This window comes from Enhydra lutris, unplaced genomic scaffold (genome assembly GCF_002288905.1).
Source record: "Enhydra lutris kenyoni isolate GAN:26980312 unplaced genomic scaffold, ASM228890v2 scaffoldscaffold56, whole genome shotgun sequence".
In the NCBI taxonomy this organism is placed as follows: Eukaryota; Metazoa; Chordata; class Mammalia; order Carnivora; family Mustelidae; genus Enhydra; species Enhydra lutris.
In genome coordinates, this window is record NW_019154140.1 from 8,212,892 (window position 1) to 8,236,417 (window position 23,526).

Here is a 23,526-nt window from a genome sequence, read left to right on the forward strand (position 1 = left end):
AGGGAGAGGTTCAGAGATGGGGAAAAAGTCAATTACAAAGGAAAGACTTAAAAGGCTTCAGACTTCTCACAACAATGAAAGCTAGAAGGTAATGTCATAATGCCTTCATAATTCCAAAGAAATTCAATACCCAACCAAGCAATCAATCAAGTGTTGGAGTAGGATAACGGCAATGTCAAACATGCAAGTTTCGAAACAATTTACCTCTCCTTTTCTCAAGAAGCTTCTGGAAGATGGTCTCCAAAAAGAGGGAATAAATTAAACAACAAAAAAAGACATGGAACACGGCAAATAAAAGATCCAACAAAGGAGAGGTCAAAGACAGTGCCAGGAAGATGAGAGAGGAAGGGCCAGGTTGCCAGGTGCAGCAAGGGTCAGGGATAAACACTCGGATTGGAGCAGGTCACAAGGCTCCAGCAGAGATCTCTTGAAGAAGATGAAGTTGATAGAGTATCTGCTGTGTCTAGATATTCTGAGTTGAGATTCAGGTAACTAGAGGAAGATTTTGAGGCAGATTTTGTGATATATAGATAGAAAACTAAACAAATGAAAAAGCAAGGTAAGTATTAATTTCAGGAAAAATCAAAAGTTGTGCAGGAGAGAAAGAGTCACCAAAACTTTCTACATGGCTCAACTCTGAGTAGCAGGTGTAGACAAGTGTTGTAAAAACTGAAACTAGGGGATGAGAATGAGGGATCAGTGGGCAGGGGAGGAGACCTGAAGGGAACAAAGTTAATTCCTCCAATCTGCCCCTTTTATTTTGTGGGGGCTGGGGCAAGACTACAAATGAAAACATACTCAAATGTTTTAATGTTACAAATTAACTGTTATAAATTAACAAATTAAATTAAATTTTATAAATTAAATGTTATAAATTAAACTGTTAAATAAAATACCTTCTAAACTCTTCATATGGACCAGGAAAGCCAGGTTCTAAATTAGAATTTTTGGACTCCTTAGAGTCCATGCTAGAAAATAGGAGCCCCCAGCCCCTGGATCTTGTCTCACTCCCTTCTCCTCTGCCCTTGCCTCTGTCCTACACTGAGAGAGCCTCACACAGGGTCCTGTGGAGACCCCAACTTGTGCTCTTGCCTCTTGCTGCAAATAACTGCTCCTTGGCTATCCCTCAAGCCTAGCGATGCCTATCAGCAAAGTCTTCCTGTGGAAGAGAGGTCCAAGGAGGCAAGCTGGGCAGGGAAATCCAGGGTCCCGGGTATTCAGAATATGGCTTATAAGGGGGTAAGTAGGCTTTGGATTGGCATATCCCCTTGGACTCAGTACCCTGTGGGGAGGGATGCAGCTGGAGGAGGGCCAGGGTAATAAAAGTAAAATGCCAAAAGAAACAGCTTCAGGGATGCCTGTTTGGCTCATTCATTTAAGCATCTGCCTTTGGCTGGGTCATGATCCCACGGTCCTAGGATCAAGTCCCCACATGGGGCTCCCTGCTCAGTGGGGGGCCTGCTTTGCCCTCCGCCTGCCATTACCCTTGCTTGTACTCTCTCTCTCTGTCTCAAAAAGAAAAAACAGCTTCAAAGAGCTGAAAATGGCTGCCTCCAGGGAGGGAGAGATGATAGAGGCAGGGCTCTGCTGTTTATATTAACAAACTGTACACAATTATTTGACTCTTTAAAGTAGGTGCCTACCTAGGCTAAGAAATACATTAAATGTGACTGGTAAAAGTTTATGGAACTTCTGACCACTCCTGCTATGCCCAGAGGTCTCAGTAATAAAGTTTGAAAACCATGGGACTAGGCCTTCATTTGAGGCTATCTAGGTATTGTGAAGAAAACGACAGTGATCTACAATCGTCCCCAAGAACGAATCCCTCTTCCTTTTCTCCCATTTGTTCCCTTTAATTCAGGAGTTCCGCTTCCTGCTGGTTGTTTTCCTACCTCTCTCCCTCCCGGTAGACTCTAAGACCCTTGCAAGCAGGGACCCGGCTCACAGAGTTTTCAATCTCCAGCACCTAGCATAGCACTGAGTACAGAGTACAGGCTCAACTGTTGATGAATAAAGAAAAAAGGTATCATCTTTATCCAGGCTTTGGAGAGAGGGTGCTCGATCCCTTTCTGCACCCTGCATCGGTATCAGGAGCCCTGTCAGTTACTAGTCCTGAAACCTTCGGCATATTCATTAAATAATTTTGGGTTGTAATTCCCTTATCTGCACAACATAGTATTTAGCTCATATCTCTAAAGCCTATAAATGATTGGCTCGCTTTCACCGCTTGGTGGAAGCCAAATCTGAAAAGAAGTTAACTTCGGGCTCACCTAAGAAGCACGTCCGCCTCCGAGGGCAGGGATTTCAGGAGCTCTATCCGCTTTTTTTTTCGACTGCCGTTTGTCCAGTGCCTGGAGCAGTTTGAGGCATTTATCAGATGTTCAACAAATATCTGTTTAATGAATGAACTTAAAAGTGCTAAAAAATAACTATGCAACGAATAAAAAAAACTCTCAGTGAGGTGCAAAGATACCCCTACATTCTGAATGAACACATCGGTCCAGCCCCTGGGTCCCGGGCGCGAGTGCGCGGGATCCAGGCGCTCCGAGCGCCCATGCGCGGCGGACGCGCCAGCTGATCCGCAAAGGCCGGGAAAGCTGGGGGCCCAGGTCTGAAGGCGGCCGGTGGGAAGGGCGGGAAGGCAGGAGAGTTGCAGACGCGCGGAGCCGCCCCGGACGCGCGCTCTAGCCGCTTGGGGCTGCCAGGCTTCTGCGGCTCCGGCCGCCCGTCAAGAGCCCGGCAGCGCGCCCCGCCCCCCGTGGGCGGGCCCCGGACCTGGCGGCGCGGGGGCGGGGTCTAGCTGTCCGCGCCGGGGGCGGGGCCGGGCCCGGGCTCTCCGGGCCGGTGCAGGGCCCGGCTGGTCCGCGGGCGCGACCGGAGCCCCGGCCACCAAGGGGTGCGACCCCCCACTGGCCCCGCCTTCCCGGCTGCGGCTCGGCCAATCAGAGCGTCTTTTACTGGCGGGTGGGCCGAGCCGGCCCAGCTGCTCGGAGGCTCTGGCATGGTAACGTCCCCGCGCGGGGGTGGAGGGGCCCGGGGCGGTCCCACAGCGCCCCCGGCGGCCCGGGCCGGGGCCGGGGGGCCGGGGAGGCCGCCGGGGGTACCCGGGACCCCGGGGGAGGGCGAGGGGCATGAGAGGTGAGGGAAGGGAGCCCGGGAGGGGGAGGGGAGCGGGGATTTGGGGGAGAAGGGGCGGGGAGGCCATGATGGAGGATGGCGGGGGTGGGGGAGAGGGGGATTGAGGGGAGCGAGAGTTGCGGGACTGGGTTGAGGAGGAGGAAGGGGAGAAGAGAAGGGTGGGTTTGTGAAGAAAGGTCAGGAAAGGAGAGGGGGCGGGAATGTGGGAACCGAGGGACAAGGGGAGAGCTGGGGGGCTAGTTTCCCCTTGTTGGGTATTTGGCGTGCAACACGCCCCTCCTCAGACCCAGTGCTTGTTTCCTTTGGAAGCCCTGGACGCCCCATAAGATCACTTGGAGACCCCCTCCTTCGTTTCCTCTCATTGTGTCGTTAGGTGAGGAGAGGGCATTGTCTCCTGAGGAAAGAGAGGCTACGGTCCCCATCTAGTCCCGGATAGCCCAAGAAATGAGAAAACAGAGGACCCTTGATCCCAGCCCTGGCTCTGCCATCAACAAACTGTGTTAACAACTCTGTGTGACCTTGGGCAAGTCACTACCTTTCTTTGGGCCTCAGATGCCCCATCGATTTAAAAAAAAAAAAAAACAAGGAAAATGCATGAGAATGATACCACAGATCCTTTCCAGCTTCGAAATGGGGTGGTTCCTCAGGAGAGAGTTCAGGAGAATGGATTCTAGGATGTGGGGAAGCAAGGGAAAGCAGGCTGACGATGGAGGCGAGGCCTTCAGCTGGGGCTGCAGAAAATCCCCAGGGATGTGGGGGATGGTAGGCACAAAGCCTGCAGGGCTGGAGCAGGCTAGCCAGCGCCAGTGGCATCCTATTGGAGGGATGGAAGAACTCTGGAAGTTGCGGAGGAGGTAGAGACCTAACTCAAGAAAACGAAGACCAGCATGAGGTCTTCATTCTGAGGAGATGGCAGGACAGAGAGAACCAATGAAAGCTCTTTTCTAGTAAGACTGCCGATATCTTTGGGGAGAGGGAGGAATATACTAAGGCTGATGTAGAGGAGTGGGGATTAGGATGGTCTTGAAAACGGAGGGCCTGGCACTGTTTGGGGCAGCTGAAGCAGGGCAGCAAGTAAGGGTTGACTGCAGGGGAATTAGCTGGTCTCTTGGCCTCCATGCTCTTTTTCTTTTTGATGTCAGGTACCCTTTCTGAGAGGTACCTTCTCTCACCTTTTTGAGAAATGTGCCTTCTAGCTTTCATTGTCCCAACACAAATCCCTTTAGGGAATGAGTCAGACCAGACCATCCTTGGGATCACCTGGAGGATTTCAGGATAGTGTGTGGATTGGGGTGAAAAGAAAACAGGAGAATCAGTTTGTGAGAAATAGCTGTGGCACCATCACCCTAGCTGGGAGACAGCTTTGTGGAGTAGTTGAAAGCTTTGGGGTCAGGCTGCGTGGATTCCAAACCTGCCTCTGCCATTTAATCCTTTGGAACCTTGCTCAAGTTATTTAATCTCTCTGAACCTCACTTTCTTTATTTATAAAATGGGGACAATAATAACCTTTTAGATAGTTGCAAGGATTAAATGAGTGGCATGATATCTGGCCCATAATAAGCACTCAATAAATATTAGTTGTTAGCTATTCCCTTTCCTTGCTCTTTCTTCTGTCTCCATTCTTGTTCTTTTCCCCTTTTATTCTTTCTTCTGAGTCTTTAGTTCTGAGCTGTAGCTTAGATGTAAAGGCTCAGAAGAATTGATTGCACCTTTGGTGGTGGTGGTGGGGGGTGTTGTGTCCTTCCACTGGTACAGATGAGCTCATGATGATAAGATGATCAGTGGTTTCTTCGTCTCTGTCCAGCCCACAGATGTGTTTTTGTTCCAGGGAAGACATAGATCTGCTCTTTCAGCCCATTTCCTGTATTGCTCTGTCACACGAGTTCAGTCTCGCCCCAAAGTGTAATGAGACCCGCACTTGTCCAGGCACCGCAGCAAGTGAGAGAGGGGCAGAGGTGTTTTAGGAAGAAAAGTATACACATTGTGCAGGGGAAGCTCAGGGAAGGGAGGGCCGCGGAAGTTCCATGGTAATTTATGTTCATTCCTTTGCTCTGTCCTCTGCGGGAACTGTCCAAAACAGTCCAGCGTCTGGATCCTGGCCAGGGGTCTCCATTCCAAGTTAAAGATGGTCAGTGGTCACTTCGGCGGCACATACACCAAGTTAGAGATGTCCTATACAGTGAGTTTTTTACTATTTAGGTTTTCCCATGCCAGTATTTGATTTCAGTTTTCTTTCCCCAGCTATACAGACAGCCTCTGGCGAGCTGTCCATCTCATTACAGGCCATCTTTACCCAGAGAATTTTATACAACTGTACGTGGGCACATGGGTGCACCTGCACACATTTGCCTGTTCTGGGATATTCCAGGATGCAAAAATCGAGTAAGGTTAAGGATGAGTCTGCATTCTATCACAGCACTTTGTGTGCAGGGTCCTGACTAGACACTCAAGAGGAGGCGTAAAAGGAGAAAACATAATCCCCCAATATGGAGAAATCTCCTCCCAAGCAGGGAGACAGGCGGACGGGTGGGAAACACCCAGCAAACATCCACAGAGTAGCATGTCATCAGTGCCTAGTAGTGCTGCATTTATCCTGAGGGGACACAAGAGGTAGGAGTATGTGTATGTGTGGAGGATAATCATAAAGGTAATCTGAAGGGGGTGAATACTGGATCATTTTGAGCAAAGTGAGAGACAGTAGAGTAAGAGGAACACAGGGTGTAACCTAACAATTGCTGTGCAGAGAGGAGGAGGGAAGCCAATGAGTCAGGCTGAGCCAAGAGTAGACAGGTCTTTTGAAAGGCTTTGAATGTTAGGTGAGATTCTGTAGGGTGAGCAGTAGGGAGCCACCACTAATTCTCAAGGAAGGGTTTGGATCCTTGCTGATTTTACCACATGGGAAGCAGGGAATATGCTGAGTGAAAAAAACAGACTGCTTCCTTGTGGCAAGGACAGTGCTGAGGGTGACTGAAGAGCAGAATGGACCCAGTCCTGGCTCTGTCCCTGACCACAGTGGAGCCTGGGACTGATAATTTCCCTTAGTTTTCTCATCTGAAAAAGGAAACTCCCTTGGGTGGTCGCCAGAGTCCCCTCCATCTCTGACATTCTGTGTTCTCTGAATAACTCCTAGGCCTTACCAGTGGCTGTGTTTTGTGGGACCTGCCAAGACCATCAAGTCAATAAATACTAACACCTTCTATGTTCCAGTCTGGGGCAGTGAGGAAAATACAGTGAGGCTAGGAGATGAGGGTGAGCCAAAACAGACCAAGTCCCTGCCCCTTTAAATGTAAGATCTGGTGGAGGCAGCAGATATTTCATTGACCCTAAGACTCACATTTTAACATTTCTTGTCAAGACCTCTTAAAATCGTTGGAGTATCATAATTTAAGTGGTGGCATTTGTTTTTTATTAGTGGCCACATAAAATAATGGGACAGTCAGCACCATGGGAGTAACTGTAAACTTCCAGTGGGTAATTGCTAAAGGGAAGGGTGCGTGGTACACGAGCCTGTAAAAGAGGGCTCTGACTTAAGCCTAGACCACTGGCCTGGGAGGAAGCCTTTCCTGAGGAAGTAATGGCTGGTAGATGTGAGACCTGTAGGCTAGGTGTATAGGGTCGGCAGGAAGTTGTGGCAGGCAGAGATGAAGGCCGGAGGTGGGAGAACTGGGAGATGGTGAGTGTGGCGAGAGCACACACTCAGGAACTCAACATGGATGAAGCTGGCAAGGCAATTGAGAAGCAGACTTCCCACAGCCTTCCAGGCCTTGGGGAGGAGTTTTGGTCTCTACCGTCAGGACAGTGGGAGCCATTGAAGAATTTTAAGCAGGGAGTAACATGATCTGAGGTGCACTTTGATGAGCTTGTTGTGGATGTGGGGAGACTACTACAGAAGGTCAAATGAAAACGAGAGAGGGGTGGGTGGATTCAAGAAATGTGTACAAGGTACAATTAGCAGGACTCAGTGACGTATTGACAAGAGGGAGGTGTGGAGAATGACTCACCAGTTTCTATCTTAGACAGCTGTATGGACTGTGGTGCCAGCCTCAGATTGGCAACTCTGGAACCTGGTAGGACCCAGAGAGATGGTTATGTAGCATCTGGGAGGTCAGAGAGGATCCTAAGGCAGCTTGAGGTGGGTAAGCATGGCACAGAGAATTGGATTTCCTCCCACACTGGTGAATTTCTGACTTCCCATACTAAGGACAGTCTCGGGCTGGGGCAGGTCTGAATACAGGGCTGGAGCAGTTGAACCCTGAGAAAGGTGATTCTGGGTGGAATAGTGTGGCTTACCTTTCTCTCCTTAGGACAAGACGGGTGGGAACAGAGGCAGGACAGATACTACGGGAGGTAGATATTAGAAAGCATCTATTCAATGCCAAGCCTTCTCAGTGGAGGGGGTCAATGGGGAGGTAGGGAAGTTGGGCATCAGTAGGGTGTCTCCTCCTCAGCCAGCTACCACCTTTCCCTAGAACTCCTCCCTGATACCCTCTAATCATCAAGCGAAAGGAGGAAGGACAGAGCCTTTTAGCTGTATCTCGAAGCCTCAGTTTACTTAAAAAGATTTTTTTTTTTGAATGGGTAATATAGTCACATGGATGCATATTCAAAAGTTACAAAAGGGCATATGTACAGCGAGAAGGTTCCTTTCCCACCTCCGTCTCCCTTCTACTGATTTCTTTCTTGTATGTCCTCTTTCCAGTTTTCATACAAATGATCACACTTGGCTGCACTTTGCATTTTTTCCCACTTGTTAATGGATCTTAGAGATTGCTCCTATCAAGACTATGAATGGCTTCATTCTTTTTTTATGACTGCATAGTGTTACATTTTATGTTTGTGTATAATTTCATAGTTAGTGACGGGTATATAGGCTGATGCCAGTCTTCTGTTTTTACGAATAATGCTGGACTGGAAACATTGTATATGCATCATTCTGACCATATCTGTGGGATGAATTTGGCTATATTTATAGATGAGGTGTTAGAATTGGGAGTGTTTGGTCCTTTCTTTGTCCCTTCTTGCATTCATTCAATATTTATTGAGTACCCATTATGTGCCAGACACTGGGGCAGGTACCAGGGTCCAGCTTTCAATAAGTCTGACACATCCCTGTCCTCATGGAATGTTATTACACATGTAAGGGGAAACGTAATAATTACGAAACTGTGTACACCAGGAAACTAAGAAGGGCATCAGATAGAGAATAAATTCAGTGGTCAGGAGCACTCTTGGGAGCATGTGGTATTTAAGGCAACAACTGCAGGATGGGATGTGGTGGCTAGTAGGCGTTGGGCAGGGAGACTAGGTTGTTCAAAGTCTCAGCCACAGGGAGAGGAGGTCGGGATCTGTAGGGGAAAGGGGTAGAGCTGCTGAGGAGCAGGTGATGGGGAGTGGGAGGTGTCAGAGTGAGCAAGGGAGTAAAGATGAGGCCAGTTGGGGGGGTGCCCGCAGTGAAGAGAGAGGGAGGCTAGTGCTTAAGGTGTGGTGACTGTTTGGGCTTAGAGGGCTTTGGGGTTGACTCTACCAGTGAATTCAGGTAGGGGGACGGGAAAGGAGGTCACTTCCTCCCTGGCTACTTTGGGAATGAGAGACCTCTGTTGAAGGCTTGAGGGAGGCCCAGCCTTGCCCACAGATAGGAGAATGGATGCAAAGCCTTGGGAAAAGCCACACTGGGCCTGTAGTCCAGCCGTCCTCATCTGTTCTGGGGCTCTGGTGCGATAGAGACCATGTAGAAGGGGACCGGCAGCCTGGCTCTTGGCTGGTAGAAGAGAGCACAATTAGCTAGGGCTCGGAGCTGGGTGTGGGCAGGAAACCGGGCCAGGAGACCCTTCCTCTGAACTTTGTACTCCTTTTTCATCCTCATCGCTCTGCTTCCCTTTTGCAAAAGCCCATCTCTGCCCATCCTGGGTCCTATGACTTTTCTCTCCCTCAACAGTCGGTTCCCGATTCTGGTCCCCGGCCCCCAGCAGCGCCTGCCCCCTTCCCACCGGGGCCCCCCATGATGCCACCACCCTTCGTAAGTTTTATGTCTTCCCCTGGGCTTGGCTTTTCCAGCCTGCACCCCCATTACCCCGGTCCCTAGCACTGCTGCATTGCCAGCACGGTTTTGTGTCCTGCTTCCTCTGCCACCCTTGGAAAAGGGGTAGTGTTGCTTGGGCATGGGGGTGGGAGGAGCTGCTGTCAAGCTCCCTGTCCGTCAAGTTGACAGCTCCCCCTTTGTCTTTTTGTCCTTGGGACACACTGGGGCTGGGGTAAGAGAAGTGGAAAGGAAGAGACCCTGTTAGTGTAAGCGCATGGTGGGGCTGCCTTTCTCTTTCACTACTCCTTCTCTGTTCTTTCAACGTGCCACTGAAGTCAGGCTGAAGTAGCAGCTGGTGGTCATTGAACTGGAGAAAAAGGGATGGGAGGCAGGGGACTGGGGGGTCTGGGGACCTGGAATCCTGCCTCTGAGAGGCCTCTTTGGGGAGAGTTGCTCAAGGGATGGAGCCTTCCAGCCACGGTCTGGTGGCAGTTAGACGTTTCCCCTCTCCCTTCCCTACCTCTGAAGAAGCTGTGGTGCTTGCCTCTTAGACCCAGAAGACCCCCCCCCCAATTTTCAGTCTTTTTCAGTGGTGGGGAGCAGGCAGTTTCATGCTTTGCGCTTCTTAAGCTAAAGCCTTGGAATTGCCTAAGAGCCAGGCGGTGCAGGGAGTTGAGAAGGCGGGGAGACAGGTGGATATTCCCTGACCGGTCCAAGGCGGGGTCTTCTCTACTCAGTGTCCCTTCCTTTCCTCACTTTCAGATGCCCCCTCCAGGAATTCCCCCACCCTTTCCTCCGATGGGACTACCCCCCATGAGTCAGAGACCACCAGCCATCCCCCCAATGCCGCCTGGCATCATGCCCCCAATGCTTCCACCAATGGGGGCGCCACCACCACTCACGCAGGTAATCCTCCCTCCTGCCTCAGTGCCTCAGAAGACCCCGTGAGTCCGGCTGGGGGTGGAGGGGAGAAGGGGCATCTGGACTTCAGGAAGTAGGGAGAGAAGGGAGGGAGCTTTGGCCAGGCCCATGTGGATTTGTCCACTGAGTGACGGGAGGAAACTCTGTGGTGGGGCTGAGAGCCTAGAACCTAGAGATTGTCTAAGGCGGGGCAGGAGACCATGCGAAGGTCATGGCCCCAAAGGGTATCTCTCGGGAACCTGCCTTGCTTCTGCCTGCCCTCACCTCGGTAGTTGTTTTTTATCTTCTTTGTGTCCCCAGATACCAGGAATGGTACCTCCCATGATGCCAGGAATGCTGATGCCAGCAGTGCCTGTCACTGCAGCGGTAAGCACGAGGGGGGCTGGCAGGAAGCAGGTCCCGCAGCCCTGCGGGTCTGACTTGGAGGATAGGGATGCGGCCTCCATCCTTTCCCTCTTCTCTTTGGTTCCGTCCCAGTCCCAGCAGCACTCCCCACACTCAGGTCCTCCTCTCTGGCCACATACTCTGCTCTTGTAGTTTCTCACTCACCCCCAAAGGCATGTTACTCTTTTGTCCTCCTTGCTGGGCCTGGCTCCCTGAAGGAACACATTCATGGCTGACACTGCTTGCCCTCACAGAGCTGGCACTTCGGACACCTGAATATAGTCCCCCCTCACACCTTCTCTGTCTCTGGTGGAAGCATCAGCACCTGGGGATCTCACCGAACCTTCTGGTTCCATTGCTCAGTGTAGTAGAGTCTGGGTAGGATGTAGCAGTTGGCATCTGCTGTGGAAGAGGTGCCTCGGAGGTGGACTCGACAAAATGCTCTCACTTGAGGAAAACCAAGAACAGCTGCTGTGCGATTCCCCTTAGGATCATACAGCCATGGCCCCAGAGGGTGGGGGATGCCTGTTAGGGGGCAGAGGTCCCTGGGAGCAGGACACACGGATCCTGGCCTGGCCTGCTTCTTCATCCCCCATGGCCTGGGTCCTGGGGGCCGCTGGGCTTGGCCCCAACCCTTCCCCCTCCTCTTTCTTCGGCAGACGGCTCCGGGTGCGGACACAGCCAGCTGTGAGTCTTCTGGGGGTCTGCTCCCCCCAGGCTCGGAGGTTGGGGGGTATAGGGGAGAGGGGACCGTGGACTAGAGCCCACCCTGGATCATGCCTGTTGGGATGCCAGGGAGCCTGGGATGTTGATGGGACCAGGGGATATTTATTGGGGATGGAGTAGGGGAGGAATAGGTGGGATAAAATGGGGGTTGGGGCAAGGACTTAACATTTCCCTTGGCTTTTTTTTTCTAGCTGCTGTGGCTGGGACAGGCCCTCCGGTGAGTTCTTCCAGCTCAGGGGTCTCTGGGTAGAAAAGCTGAAAGTTGGGGAAGCTGATGGTTAAATCTTTGGGGTAAGGAGGAGAAGCTTTGGGGATGGGGCCTTGACCACCATTCTGTGCCCGCTCCCCTCCCAGAGGGCCCTGTGGAGTGAGCATGTGGCTCCTGACGGACGCGTCTACTACTACAATGCTGACGACAAGCAGTCTGTGTGGGAGAAGCCCAGCGCTCTCAAGTCCAAGGCAGAGGTCCTGAACAGGGCCGTTTGGCCCTACCTTTCAGCTTCCCTGACCCTTCCAAGTCCTTGGCCTCCCCTGAGTCTTTAACTATACACATGGTTCCTCCGATCCCAAGATCCTTGACCATTGCCCCAGGCTCCCTACGATCTCAGGAAGTCTGTCTTCCCCCATGTTGAGCCAGGCCAGGTGATAGCTAAAAACTCCCTGCTCACAGGATCCTCTTTGCTGCCCTGACTCTGCCTCCACTAGGGGGCATGCCCAGCCCACTGATGTCCTCTGACCCATCCTCTTGCAGTTGCTGCTGTCCCAGTGCCCCTGGAAAGAGTACAAGTCAGACACGGGCAAACCTTACTACTATAACAACCAGAGTAAGGAGTCTCGCTGGACCCGGCCCAAGGACCTGGATGACCTGGAGGGTGAGGAGTGGGTGGGGCCTGGGCTACGGTTCTGGGGGGTGGCCCTTGCCACCCTGTGACCATGCTATTTTTTTCCCATTGCAGCTCTAGTCAAACAAGAGGCTGCAGGGTGAGTGACTTGCCCACCTATCCCCCATATGTGTGGGGCCAGCAGAGGGGTGGGAGTGGACCCTCTGTCTGTGGTCCCCACTCCGTGGAAGAGCCAGCTCTCAGTCTGTACGTGGAGTGGCCTGCTCTGGCCCCAGTCCTTCACAGGACAGAGAGACCAGCTGGTCCCTGACTGTCCCACTATCTGCTCCGCTCCTGGACACTGCTCTTCCGGCCTGCCTGCAGGAAACAGCCGCAGCAGCCCCAGATCTTGCAGCCGCAGCCACCTCAGCCCCAGCCTGAGCCCCCACCTGGGCCGCCTGGTCCCACCCCTGTGCCCCTGGGCCTTCTAGAGCCTGAGCCAGGTGGGAGTGAAGATTGTGATATGTCAGAGGCCGCCCAGCCTGTGGAGCAGGGTTTTCTGCAGCAGCCGGAGGAGGGCCCCAGCAGGTGAGGGCTGCCCCTCTGAGACATTCCAGATGCTGGCTTCGGGCTCCCTGCCTAGTTCAACCCTTGACTTCTGCCAGGCCTCTTGGGAAGGGTGTGAAGATCTGGGCACAGCCTCTGGAGGGCAGAAGGGGGCTGCTCTGGGGAGCCAGGCTGTACTCCTGACCACATAGGCACTGAAAGCTGGGGGACCTGGGAGATGCTGTGGCTGAGTCCCCTTTGCCCTCCAGTGCTGCTGGACAGCATCAGCCGCCACAGCAGGAGGAAGAGGAATCAAAGCCAGAACCAGAGAGGTCTGGCCTCAGTTGGAGCAACCGGGAGAAGGCAAAGCAGGCCTTCAAGGAGCTGCTGAGGGACAAGGTGCGGGGGTGGGGCTCCCAGGGTAGGCCTGGAGGGGGCTGGAGGTGGGCAGGCCCCGTGACCCCTGCCTGCTCCATTCTAGGCTGTCCCCTCCAATGCCTCGTGGGAACAGGCCATGAAGATGGTGGTCACCGACCCCCGTTACAGGTAGGCCTGGGCAGAGGGAGCCAGGCCCTCCAGTCTGTGTGTGAGCAGCTGGGCCAGGGCCTCCCTGAGAAGCCCCAGCTCAACACTCTGGCCCCAGGGGGGCCCGAGTCAGGAGAGTGATAGAAGGGCAAGGGCGCAAGGAAAAGAAGCTGGAGGGCCTCTGGGAGGAGGAGGGGAAAGGTATATGATATGAGACATTCAATAAATGCTTGTTGAATTGAAATGATTCGAATTGAATTAATTGGGGTAAGGGGGCTGGATAGGGCGGAGGCCTGAATGCACCTTGAGAACCAACCCCAGAGCAAAAGGGCTCGGTGTTAGTGTCTTGGAGCCCCGTCTTTCCCTCACTGCCTCCCATCCTTCCCCTCATCCCAGAGACCCGTCTTGCCTCCCTGCAGCCTGCTGTTCCCATGCATGGACCCCTCACTCAGTTCTGTGTGCCGTGACCCTGCTTGGTGGGCTGTGCAGGGTGACTCCTCTATCCCCCCCGCCCCCAACTCCCACCCTCTCCACCTCAGTGCCTTGCCCAAACTGAGTGAGAAAAAGCAGGCATTCAATGCCTACAAGGCGCAGCGGGAGAAGGAGGAGAAGGAAGAGGCCCGGCTAAGGGCCAAGGAGGCCAAGCAGACCTTGCAGCATTTCCTGGAGCAGCACGAACGCATGACCTCTACCACCCGCTACCGGTCAGGGGGCTGGGCTGGGGTGGGGTCTGGGAACCCTGAGAACACACGGGCCCAGGGTCTCTGTCCCCTGCCCGCCTACCCATGACCCATATGCTCCACAGGCGGGCAGAACAGACCTTTGGGGAGCTGGAGGTGTGGGCTGTGGTCCCTGAGAGGGATCGAAAAGAGGTTTATGATGATGTCCTCTTCTTCCTGGCCAAGAAGGAGAAGGTAACAGTCACTGGCTGGATCCGTCAGTCTGTCCTCAGGCTTTTCGTGTCTTTGTGTCCTTGTGGAGCCTGGTCATTCATTTCTCAGCTGCCCCAGGGTCTCAGCTCCTTCCTTGGAAGCTAGTGTGGCACTTGCACACCCCCTCGCTTCTACTCGGGGCTCAGGGCCTACAACCTCGGTGTGGGAGGGCAGGAGGGCATCTGTGAGGGGTTGGTCTGTAACCCGTGCTCCTTCCCCTTTCTGGGGACGGGAAAGTCTTGAGTCTGGCCCTCCTAGGGTTCCCTAGCTGCCTGCTTTTCCCCAAATGCTCCTCTGCCCAGGCCCACCTGAGTAGCTCCAACCTGCCCTACCTCACCCTGACCCTGACCCTGTGGCTCCCCAGGAACAGGCCAAGCAGCTCCGGCGCCGCAACATCCAGGCCCTGAAGAGCATCCTGGATGGGATGAGTAGTGTCAACTTCCAAACTACATGGTCCCAGGCCCAGCAGTACCTCATGGATAACCCCAGCTTTGCTCAGGACCACCAGCTGCAGAGTAAGCCTGGGTCTCCACTCCCGCCCATTCCTTCCCTTTTCCTCACTGACCTGGGAGCCCAGGGCCTGCCTCCTACCGCTCCCCTGCACTTATTGCCCTTGTGGATGTCCGGGGTCCTCTGCATTCACTCCGTCCCTGTATCTCTCCAGAGTCTAGAGATACTGGAATACTGGGATACCCTTCCCCTCCCTCTGGGGTCCACTGTTGACCTGGACATTGTGTGTCCTTGGAGGAAGAGCTCTAGGATAGGCAACAGAGGACTGAGAGAGGATAGTTTTTCCAACTCCTGTGAATATGGTCTTAAATTGTCTTGGTGCCAGGGGCCTCCACTGGTCATGTGTTGTCACGATGAGCTCTTGTTGGCCTGCAGTCATTGGCAATGTCAGAAATTGACCTTCTGAACTTGCGTCAAAGCCTGATCCATTCCCAGTTCCGTAAAACATAAAACCTTAGATCCCGAGATTGCTGGTTTCATAGGATTCTTTCCAGTAACTGAATTCACAAGAGCTGAATACTTGCTAGTTTTGTTCTCATGTATTAACGAACCCTCCTCCAGAACCACCATTCCAGTCTCTCTCCCACAGAGGCTTCTGCTCCCTTGCCCCACCACCCAGGGTGACCCCGGTGCCTACTGAGGCAGCACCCTCAAACACGGGGTAGGGGTGTGGGTGCTGGGGTCAGTGAGGGTGTCCCACTCCTGCAGCACCTGCTGAGCCTCCTTTCTGTGCTTAGACATGGACAAGGAAGATGCACTGATCTGCTTTGAGGAGCACATCCGAGCGTTGGAGAGGGAGGAGGAGGAGGAGCGGGAGCGGGCCCGCCTTCGGGAGCGGCGTCAGCAACGCAAGAACCGGGAGGCCTTCCAGGTATCTTTGCCGCCTGCTGGTTAGGTGCACAGCTCCAGAGGGGCCCATAATCTCTTCGCTCGTGCCCTGCCTCCTCTTGGCTAGGCCTGTTGTTTCATCTCCGCCTGGTCCTGTGCCACCTCCACGAGGCCACTCTGCTTCTGCTGTGTCCCTTCAACTGGGGGCCATGCTCCTCTAGGGAGACTGGATGTATGCACCACCCAGAAGCTGCCAGCAGAGAGCACCCTAAAGGCACAGCTTGGCAACTCGGCCAAGTTCATTTCCGTTTGGTGGGGAGCCAGACAGTCAAAGCTCGGTTGTCCCTCAGCTTGGAGGTGGCAGCAGTGGGGGTTCCTTAGCTCTAACACTTTGGGAAGCTGAGAGCAAATCCCGAGCAGGACATGCTGCAGACAAGTTCCTATTTCTCTGCCTCCCAGGCCAGCTGCTTGTCATGTTTGAGTCTGTCCCTCTCTGTATTTACATTCCCTTCGTTTTCACTGCTCTCTGCCTCGCCATCTGTAGCTTTTCATCTCTGCCTCCTTTGCCTGCATTTCCTCAGGCGGGATTGTCCTGGCCTCTACCTCCCATCCCCTCTTTTCCTCCCTAGTCTCTGCCTCTGCCTCTCTCCGTGTTTCCCTCTCCCTATAACTGGCCTCTCCCCACTCAGACCTTCCTGGATGAGCTGCACGAGACAGGGCAGCTGCACTCTATGTCCACCTGGATGGAGCTGTACCCAGCGGTCAGCACTGATGTCCGCTTTGCCAACATGCTGGGCCAGCCGGGTAAGGCAGCCAGGCTCCCCCTTCTCTGGCCTGGCTTCCTGCCCTGCCAGCCTCTCTGCACCCCCACTCCCTGTCCTGGACCCCTCCCCCAGGCCTTGGGAAGCTGCCACCCGCCAGGCCCCCCCTCCCTCCCTCCCCCGCAGGCTCCACCCCTCTGGACTTGTTCAAGTTCTATGTGGAGGAGTTGAAGGCGCGATTCCATGATGAGAAGAAGATCATTAAGGACATCCTTAAGGTGAGGGAGGCCCAGGGTTGTGGATGGAAGCAGATTGGGTGCAGGGCGCCTCTCTGGACAGGACTCCCTGCTAAGTCCTGTGTTGTAGAAGCAGTGTAGCTCCATTCAGCAGAGATCTGCTGTGATCCCTGACTGCACTGGGAACACACAAATAAGAAAGATGCGGTTTCTGTCCGTAAAGAGCTCATGGCCTAATAGGAAGATAAACATGAGACCTGTTATAGAGAGGGCCAAGTGCTATTAGAGATGAGAATCGACAGAATTGACACTTTGCACTATGCCTTTAAGAACGAGCAGGTGGAGGAGGCTGACAGTCCTGGGTATCGGGTATTACAGGAGCAGAGGCAAGGCTGTGGGAAGGGCATGGCAGGTCTGAGCAGTAAGGGGCACAGCTCCTCATAAGCTGGTGGCCCACAGATATTCCTTTTGGCCCATACAGTGTTCTGGAAGCATTTCAACTTTGTTGTTAACATTTTAAAATTAGGTGATTGTATAGAAAAATCAGGGTCTTTTAGTTCTCTTAAAATTATGACTTATCTAGCACCACTGGGCTGGTTTTGCAAAGCATTCCAGGGCCTCAGACTGAGATGCCACTGCTTTTTAGAAGGGGCAGGCCATCCTTAACCTCACGCTCCCACCACCCATCTGGTGTGGCAGCAAGTTCAGCTGCCCCTTACTGCTGAGCAGGCACCTTGCTTGTCTTAGACTGGAGAGAGATTTCTCAACGTCTGTGTCCTTGAAAGGTGGAAAAGGGATTGCTGCACTAAGAGAGCCTTGTGTTTCAGAAGGAAAAAACAAAGAGAAAGCGTATTTCTTGGTGGAAGTGAAGAACGTGCAAAGGCCCTGGGGAGGCAGTACGCCCAGCAGTTAGGAGCAGCACTGTGGAGACAGACTGCTTGGGACACAAGTCCAGCTTAACCACTTATTAGTTGTGTCACCTTCAGCAGACTATTTAACCTTTCTGAGCCTCAGTTTCCTCACCTGAAAAATGGAGGATTTTCCACAAGCCTACACCTAATTACCAAGGGCAGTAACTCGGTACCTGGGGCAAGAAGGGTCGAGAATAAAGCTAGGAATGGGCCACTGCACACAGAGCATTTCTTTGAAGTCCGTATTTTGCTTTACAGATTCAGGTGTTGCATCTTCACACCCTATTACTTTTCTGTTTAATATAAACGTAATGTTTTAAAAGTCCTTACCATTAGGTAAGATGTGCCCTATTGTCCTGTGGCTTCCTGTTTCTCTGAAAGAAAGAGCTCTAGATGTAAAATACCTTGAATGCTAAAATAAGAAGTTTGGGGTTTTATCTTGTAAATAATGGGGAGCCAGGGAATGCTGTGGTCGGAGGATGTCTTGGAAGAGCCACAGGGTAAGAGTATAGAGTAGCATCCCTCAGACTGAGTGCCTGTGTCTGTAGAGGTAGGTAGTTGGAGGACAGTTTTTGAAGTCTCAGAACACTGAAAAGTCACAGTGGCAAGTGATTCAAACAGATCTGGAACTTGAGCCGTCCTCTTCTGACTCACCCCCAGGCTCTCTCCCCTGCTGTTAGGACCCTTTGGTAGGAAAGTCAGAGCAGCACAGGACTCTGAAGGACAGGTTAGAGTATAGGAGGTGAGAAGGGAGGCCAGTCGGGAGGCAGTCTAGGTGGTGAATGAGCTCGGCGGAGGCAGCAGAGACAGCAGATGAGGGAGAGCTGTGCTCTAGCTGTGTTTATCTGAGACCCCTCCCCCCTCCCCTGAGTTTCCTCAGAGGAGCCTTGGGACAAGAAAGGGGGAAGCTAATGCTCCTTCGTCTGTTTTTAAGTATAGCAGCTTTTCTTTTATATACTGAGGTTCTCCGTAAGATTTCTGTGGAAAAAAAAAAGATTTCTGCTGGTAAAAAAAAAAAAGAGAGAGAACTTTAAAATCAGGAGAATGGAGTCACTCAGAAGTCAAGTGAGTTGAAGTTGGCGGAGGTGGGACAATGGTACCATTACTGAGGATTCGGCAGGAACAGGGCTAGAGAGAGAATAGAAATTCCATTTAGGGAATTAGTCTCAAAAGTAACCTGGGGCAGGGAGGAATACAGCAAAGGCCACATTTTAAATAGGACATTTGTGTAAAGTATAAATATCTAATCCCAGGAGAGCTGTATTTTATTGGATGCTTACATTTTAGCCACAGAGTGGCTGGTCCTGCCGACTGGCCTGCAGGAGTCTCATCCTTGCTGTGCCCTGTCTCTCTACATCTCCTGAGAAAGAAGCTTCTTTACACGGTTCCCCCACCGCTCCCCCTTTTGGGCTCCTGCTTACAGAAGGCCTATGAGCCCCGGAGTCCCTGTGGCCACCCACTAGCCGGGCAGACTGTGAGGGCACCTCTCACTCCATAGGATAATGGCAAGAGCCTTGGACTTGGAACAGCTGGAAGCCAGAAGATCTGGGCCTGCGAGATCCATGGGAGTGGGGAGAGGGGTGGCTCACAGGGAATGAATTCTCTTGGGGTCTGCTGAATTTGAAATTTCTGTGAAACCTCCAGCCTATTATGGGTCTGAAAATCAGGAGGGAAGTGGGGCTGAGGTCGCTAGGGACAATGTAGATTGAAAAGACCAAGTGCTATTCTCAGGGGAGCAAGCACAAGCAAGAGAGGCAGTCAGAGAAGTCAGAGAGACAAGAGGGCAGTTGTTGAAGGGAGCAGCACACGTGCAAGGACCAGTCAAGTGAGGACTGAGAAGGGGCCCGTGGAAGTTGTCTCTGAGCACATGAGCACTTCAAGTAAAGTAGTGTCTATAAAGAGGGTGGAATGGAGTCAGGTAACTCCTGGCTTAGACCTCTGCAAGTCTTACAAATTTGAGCCTCAGTTTCCTCATCCGTAGAATAGGAATAATTGACGCACATGGTGTGGGAAGTGCTAATATTTGTAAAGTGCCGGGCTTATAGCAGGCTCACTAAATGTTGATTCGTTTTCCTTTGTGCTGCATTTAACGATTTTGCACCAAAGGGAAAGCAGCCCAAATTGTTAGCTTGAAGAAGGTGAGAGCAAGATGGACAGGCTCTTCCCAGTCAAGTGAGGTACGAGTTTGAGGGGAGTAGCCAGCAGAGAGGTGGGATGGACGCTTTCACTCTCCTGACAGAGACTGGGCTGTTTGAGAAGGGCTGGAGTGTGGGTTGAGGAAATGCTCTTGAAGACGATAAGAAGAGCACATTCCGCCACAGGCGGAAGGCCGGAGCAAGTTTGTGCTGTGTGGAGGGAGGGGAAGGGAACCGGGCCTGTGCCCCCACTGGCTCAAACTCCAGATCGACTTGGGCCCAGTGAGATACCTCTCCAAAGCCTCTGCTTTATTGAGGTGTTGGGAGGCATAGATGAGCAGCTCAGAGCCAGGCCCAAGGTGCTTCGAGAAGGGGAGGTATTTTTAAGTGTTCTGGAGTTGCACACCTGATGGCCTTGAATTCCCCAGAGGACTGAGGGATCTGCGTGGGTGTAGTGCTTCAGACTATGGCTTTGGTGTTAGGACCCGGGGTAGAGTTCTCAGTCAACCACCAATTAGCTGTGAGACCGCGGGCAAGTGCGCAAGTTTCTCTAAACCTTGGTTTCTCCTTCCACATAAAATTAGGAGGCCAGGACCTATGCTTAAATTTCGATTCTGAGGATTAAAAGAAATAAGGTGTGTGAAGTACTCAGCACGGTATCTGGCAGCCTAGTAAGGACCCAAGAACTAAGCCAAAGGATGGGACCAGCAGATGTTGACAGAATGCAAGGAAGTTACTGAGCGGCAGGAGGACCTGACTGGGGCCCAGCCTTAAGCCAAAGGAACAAAGAATTACTTGTGGGAAGCTCAGGCGTCTGTCAGCAGACATGGCACACGCACATGCCCCCTGCCCTCCCCCCATGTGATCCAGTGCCCCCTCCGCTCCCTGCGACATCCAGACCAAGGGTAGGCGTGGGAAGCTTAGGTGTCAGATGATGAGGACTTGGACAGCCTGGTTTCGGAAGTGCATCTGAGTCCTGTGGGTCTCCTCTGGGGGCTGGGGGACTTCTCGAGCATCCCATCCTGTAGTCCAACCCTCTCCCTGCCCCGGAGGCCAGCTTCAGGCCTCGGGCCCGTGACGGCCCCTGCTTCACACACCGCTGTGCCCACAGGACCGGGGCTTCTGCGTGGAGGTGAACACAGCCTTTGAGGACTTCGCCCACGTCATAAGCTTTGACAAGAGGGCTGCTGCGCTGGACGCGGGCAACATCAAGTTGACCTTCAATAGTGTGAGGGCTCAGGCGGGGTGGGGCTGCAGCCAGGGCTCTGTTTCCAACTCATCCCCGCATCTTGTTCTGTCCCTTCTCACTCACTGCCCTGGTGTGACTGTACCCAGTCCCCCCGCTCTGTTCAGTGGGTGGCAGCAGGAGCCCCCAGACCCCAGCTTCCCGTGTCCTGCAGTGTGCCTGAGTGGGGCCTGGGCACCCCCTCTCCTGGGTGACCCTGCTCTGCCTCCTTCCCGTCCTCAGCTGCTGGAGAAGGCAGAGGCGCGGGAGAGAGAGCGGGAGAAGGAGGAGGCGCGAAGAATGCGGCGCAGGGAAGCTGCCTTCCGAAGCATGCTGAGACAGGCCGTGCCTGCCCTGGAGCTGGGCACTGCCTGGGAAGAGGTCAGGGCTGCAGCCTGGCACCAGACACCACCCCCTCGGTCCTGAGGGCAGCGGTGCTTCACCACCACCGGGGGCCCGCCCCAGTCGTAGCACAGCTCGCGGCCAGCTTCGGCCCCCTTCCTTCCTCTGCCCCAGCCCTGCCCTGTGCTCCTGGCGGTGTCCGTGCCTGCCCGGGGCTGGTCTCATCAGCAGTGCTCTCCCGTTCAAGGTCCGTGAGCGCTTTGTGTGCGACTCAGCCTTTGAGCAGATCACCCTGGAGTCGGAGCGGATCCGGCTCTTCCGCGAGTTCCTGCAGGTACTGGAGGTGAGACAGAGCTTCTGACCCTCTGTCTGTGCCCGGCTCACGAGCAGTCTGTCCAGCTCAACAGAGACCCCAGTGACCGCCTACCCCCAGGGGCTGTCCTTGCCCTGAGGTCTGATGTTGGCCTGGAGAGGCCTGAGGCCCTCATTTGAGGCAAAACAAGATTTTTGGGTGCAGGGTGCGTCCTGTGGTGAACCCTGGGGCCTTCCTCACCCCTCCCTCTGCCTCTACCAGACTGAATGCCAGCATCTCCACACCAAAGGCCGAAAACACGGCAGAAAGGGCAAGAAGCACCATCGGAAGCGTTCCCACTCGCCTTCAGTGAGTTGGTGGGCAGAAGGGATGTGGGGCCGGTGGCGAGGGGAGGCTGGATTGTCTTGGGGAAATAGGAACCACGTTACTTGTTTTTTCCCTATACCGCCTCTCCTCGGAGTGAGGTTTGAAAATTCCTTTGGCCCTGGATCCTCCTCTCTGTCCCCAGTTCCCAGACTTGAGGGCTTTGGAGGCCAGAGAACCTGTACGCTGACATGTCTGTGCTGATCTGCCCAGGGCTCGGAGTCAGAAGAGGAGGAGCTGCCCCCGCCATCTCTCCGACCCCCAAAGCGGAGAAGGCGGAACCCCTCGGAGTCAGGCTCTGAGCCCTCTTCCTCGCTTGATTCGGTTGAAAGTGGGGGTGCTGCCCTTGGAGGACGGGGCTCCCCATCTTCTCGCCTTCTCCTTGGATCAGGTGAGCCATTGGGAGTTGGAGTGGTTGACTCCGATGAGAGGAGACAGCGCGCTGAGGGTGGAGGGGATGAGGAGGTCTGTACCCATCGGAGTGGGAAGAACTTCCCTGCCCTGCCCTGGCAGAAACCGGGAGAAGGAAGGAAAACCGTACCAACAGAGACTTCCCCAGCTAGCTCCCTGTCTAAAGAATGAGCCCCCTCACCCCCCGCCATGGGACTTACTGAGTATTTTCTATCTCCAGATCATGGCCTTAGGAAAGCCAAGAAACCAAAAAAGAAAACTAAGAAGAGAAGACACAAGTCGGTGCGTAGAGAAGGGACTGCTACTCAGGGCCCTGCTATGCTGAGAGAGCTCTTCAGCCGCCTCCCGGGCTGTCCTTCACAGGAACTGAGCAGGCGGGCTCTGGGCTCTTACAGAACAGTCCTGAGAGCGAGACAGACCCTGAGGAGAAAGCTGGCAAGGAGAGTGATGAGAAAGAACCAGAACAGGACAAGGACAGGGAGCTGCGGCGGGCGGAACTCCCTAACCGCTCCCCAGGTTTTGGAATCAAGAAGGAGAAGGTGAGAGGCAGGCACCTGACCCCAGCCCAGTCCGCACTCTCCACAGGCCTCCGTGGCCCTCGGCGGAGGCTGTGGGTGAGCTGTGCCTTTGCTCCACCAGACGGGCTGGGACACGTCGGAAAGTGAGCTGAGCGAGGGTGAGCTGGAAAGGCGGCGGCGGACACTCCTGCAGCAGCTGGATGACCACCAGTGACCCGGCGAGCCACTCTGCCTCGGGTCTGTGTGAGGCCATGGATCCTCGGTCACCCTCACTGTCTGCACTAGACTCCTTTCTTAGTCTGGTCTGTGTCCACTTTTCCTCAAGTAGCCCCGCCCCCAACGCGCCACGGCTGGCACCTCCCCAGGTTGCTCGTGGTATTCCAGGGTCCTCCACTTCCCAGGCAACTAGCGCGGTCCTTGCCCTCTGCCCCAGACCAGAGATTGGGATGCCATGTGGAGCGGGTGGTGCTAGTAGAGAAAATGTGAGAAGGGGCCTCTAGGGAAGAATGACAGGTTGGTGACAGGCGGGGTCCTTAGCCTCTAGCATCAGTGCCTGCTCCTGCCTGCCTGGGCCCTTGGGCTCCACCACTCCTTCCTTCAGCCCCGGGACCCAGTGTATGTGTGTTTTGTTTTGTTTTGTTTTTGTTTTTTAAATAATATTTATAACATGGCCAGTGGCTCTCTTCTCTTCGCCGTATCCTGCTGGGGCATGCTGGAGACAAGGCAGGTGCATGCGTGGCCAGCAGAGAGCACTAGTGTCCCGTCGCAGGCCGGCCTCCCTTTGTGTGGTTGGGAGCCCACCCAGCCTGGTTCCCCTTCCCCAGGCTCTTATGCTTACCTCCCCCAAGGAGACGGCAGGCTCCGTGTGGCCTCCTTTCTGTCCCTGTGGTTCAGGTCAGACTAAACGGCCACCCTAGGCACCCTGCCTCCACTCCCCCCGCAAAGAGGAGACAAAGTCAGG

The 23,526-nt window shown here is 53.8% G+C and overlaps 1 protein-coding gene across 4 annotated transcripts; it reads left to right on the forward strand.

Moving 5' to 3' along the window:
* The first annotated feature begins 2,997 nt into the window (after positions 1–2,997).
* On the forward strand, positions 2,998–23,389 carry LOC111157942 (pre-mRNA processing factor 40 homolog B). 4 transcript variants are annotated; one of them, XM_022519689.1, is made up of 25 exons: positions 2,998–3,004; positions 9,920–10,063; positions 10,379–10,444; positions 11,122–11,149; positions 11,380–11,405; positions 11,543–11,653; positions 11,940–12,060; positions 12,145–12,169; positions 12,394–12,597; positions 12,825–12,954; positions 13,037–13,101; positions 13,620–13,784; positions 13,886–13,994; positions 14,377–14,527; positions 15,260–15,393; positions 16,040–16,154; positions 16,298–16,389; positions 20,505–20,621; positions 20,862–20,999; positions 21,208–21,303; positions 21,535–21,621; positions 21,850–22,027; positions 22,268–22,329; positions 22,443–22,586; positions 22,687–23,389. In XM_022519689.1, exons 1-25 carry the CDS (start codon positions 3,002–3,004, stop codon positions 22,777–22,779), a joined length of 2,604 nt encoding a protein of 867 aa, XP_022375397.1. In that variant the 5' UTR covers positions 2,998–3,001; the 3' UTR covers positions 22,780–23,389. The 4 variants fall into 4 exon arrangements, with proteins under 4 accessions (XP_022375397.1, XP_022375394.1, XP_022375395.1 ...); XM_022519686.1 differs by having other exon boundaries at positions 20,505–20,999; XM_022519687.1 differs by having other exon boundaries at positions 22,268–22,586.
* Positions 23,390–23,526: the final 137 nt, after the last annotated feature.

What these genes read in the sequence shown, in the direction of transcription:
- LOC111157942 (XM_022519685.1), top strand. An exon ending in AGGAGCTGCTGAGGGACAAG is followed by an intron (nt 12,955 to 13,036) that starts GTGCGGGGGTGG and finishes GCTCCATTCTAG; the next exon opens with GCTGTCCCCTCCAATGCCTC. An exon ending in CAACATGCTGGGCCAGCCGG is followed by an intron (nt 16,155 to 16,297) that starts GTAAGGCAGCCA and finishes CCTCCCCCGCAG; the next exon opens with GCTCCACCCCTCTGGACTTG.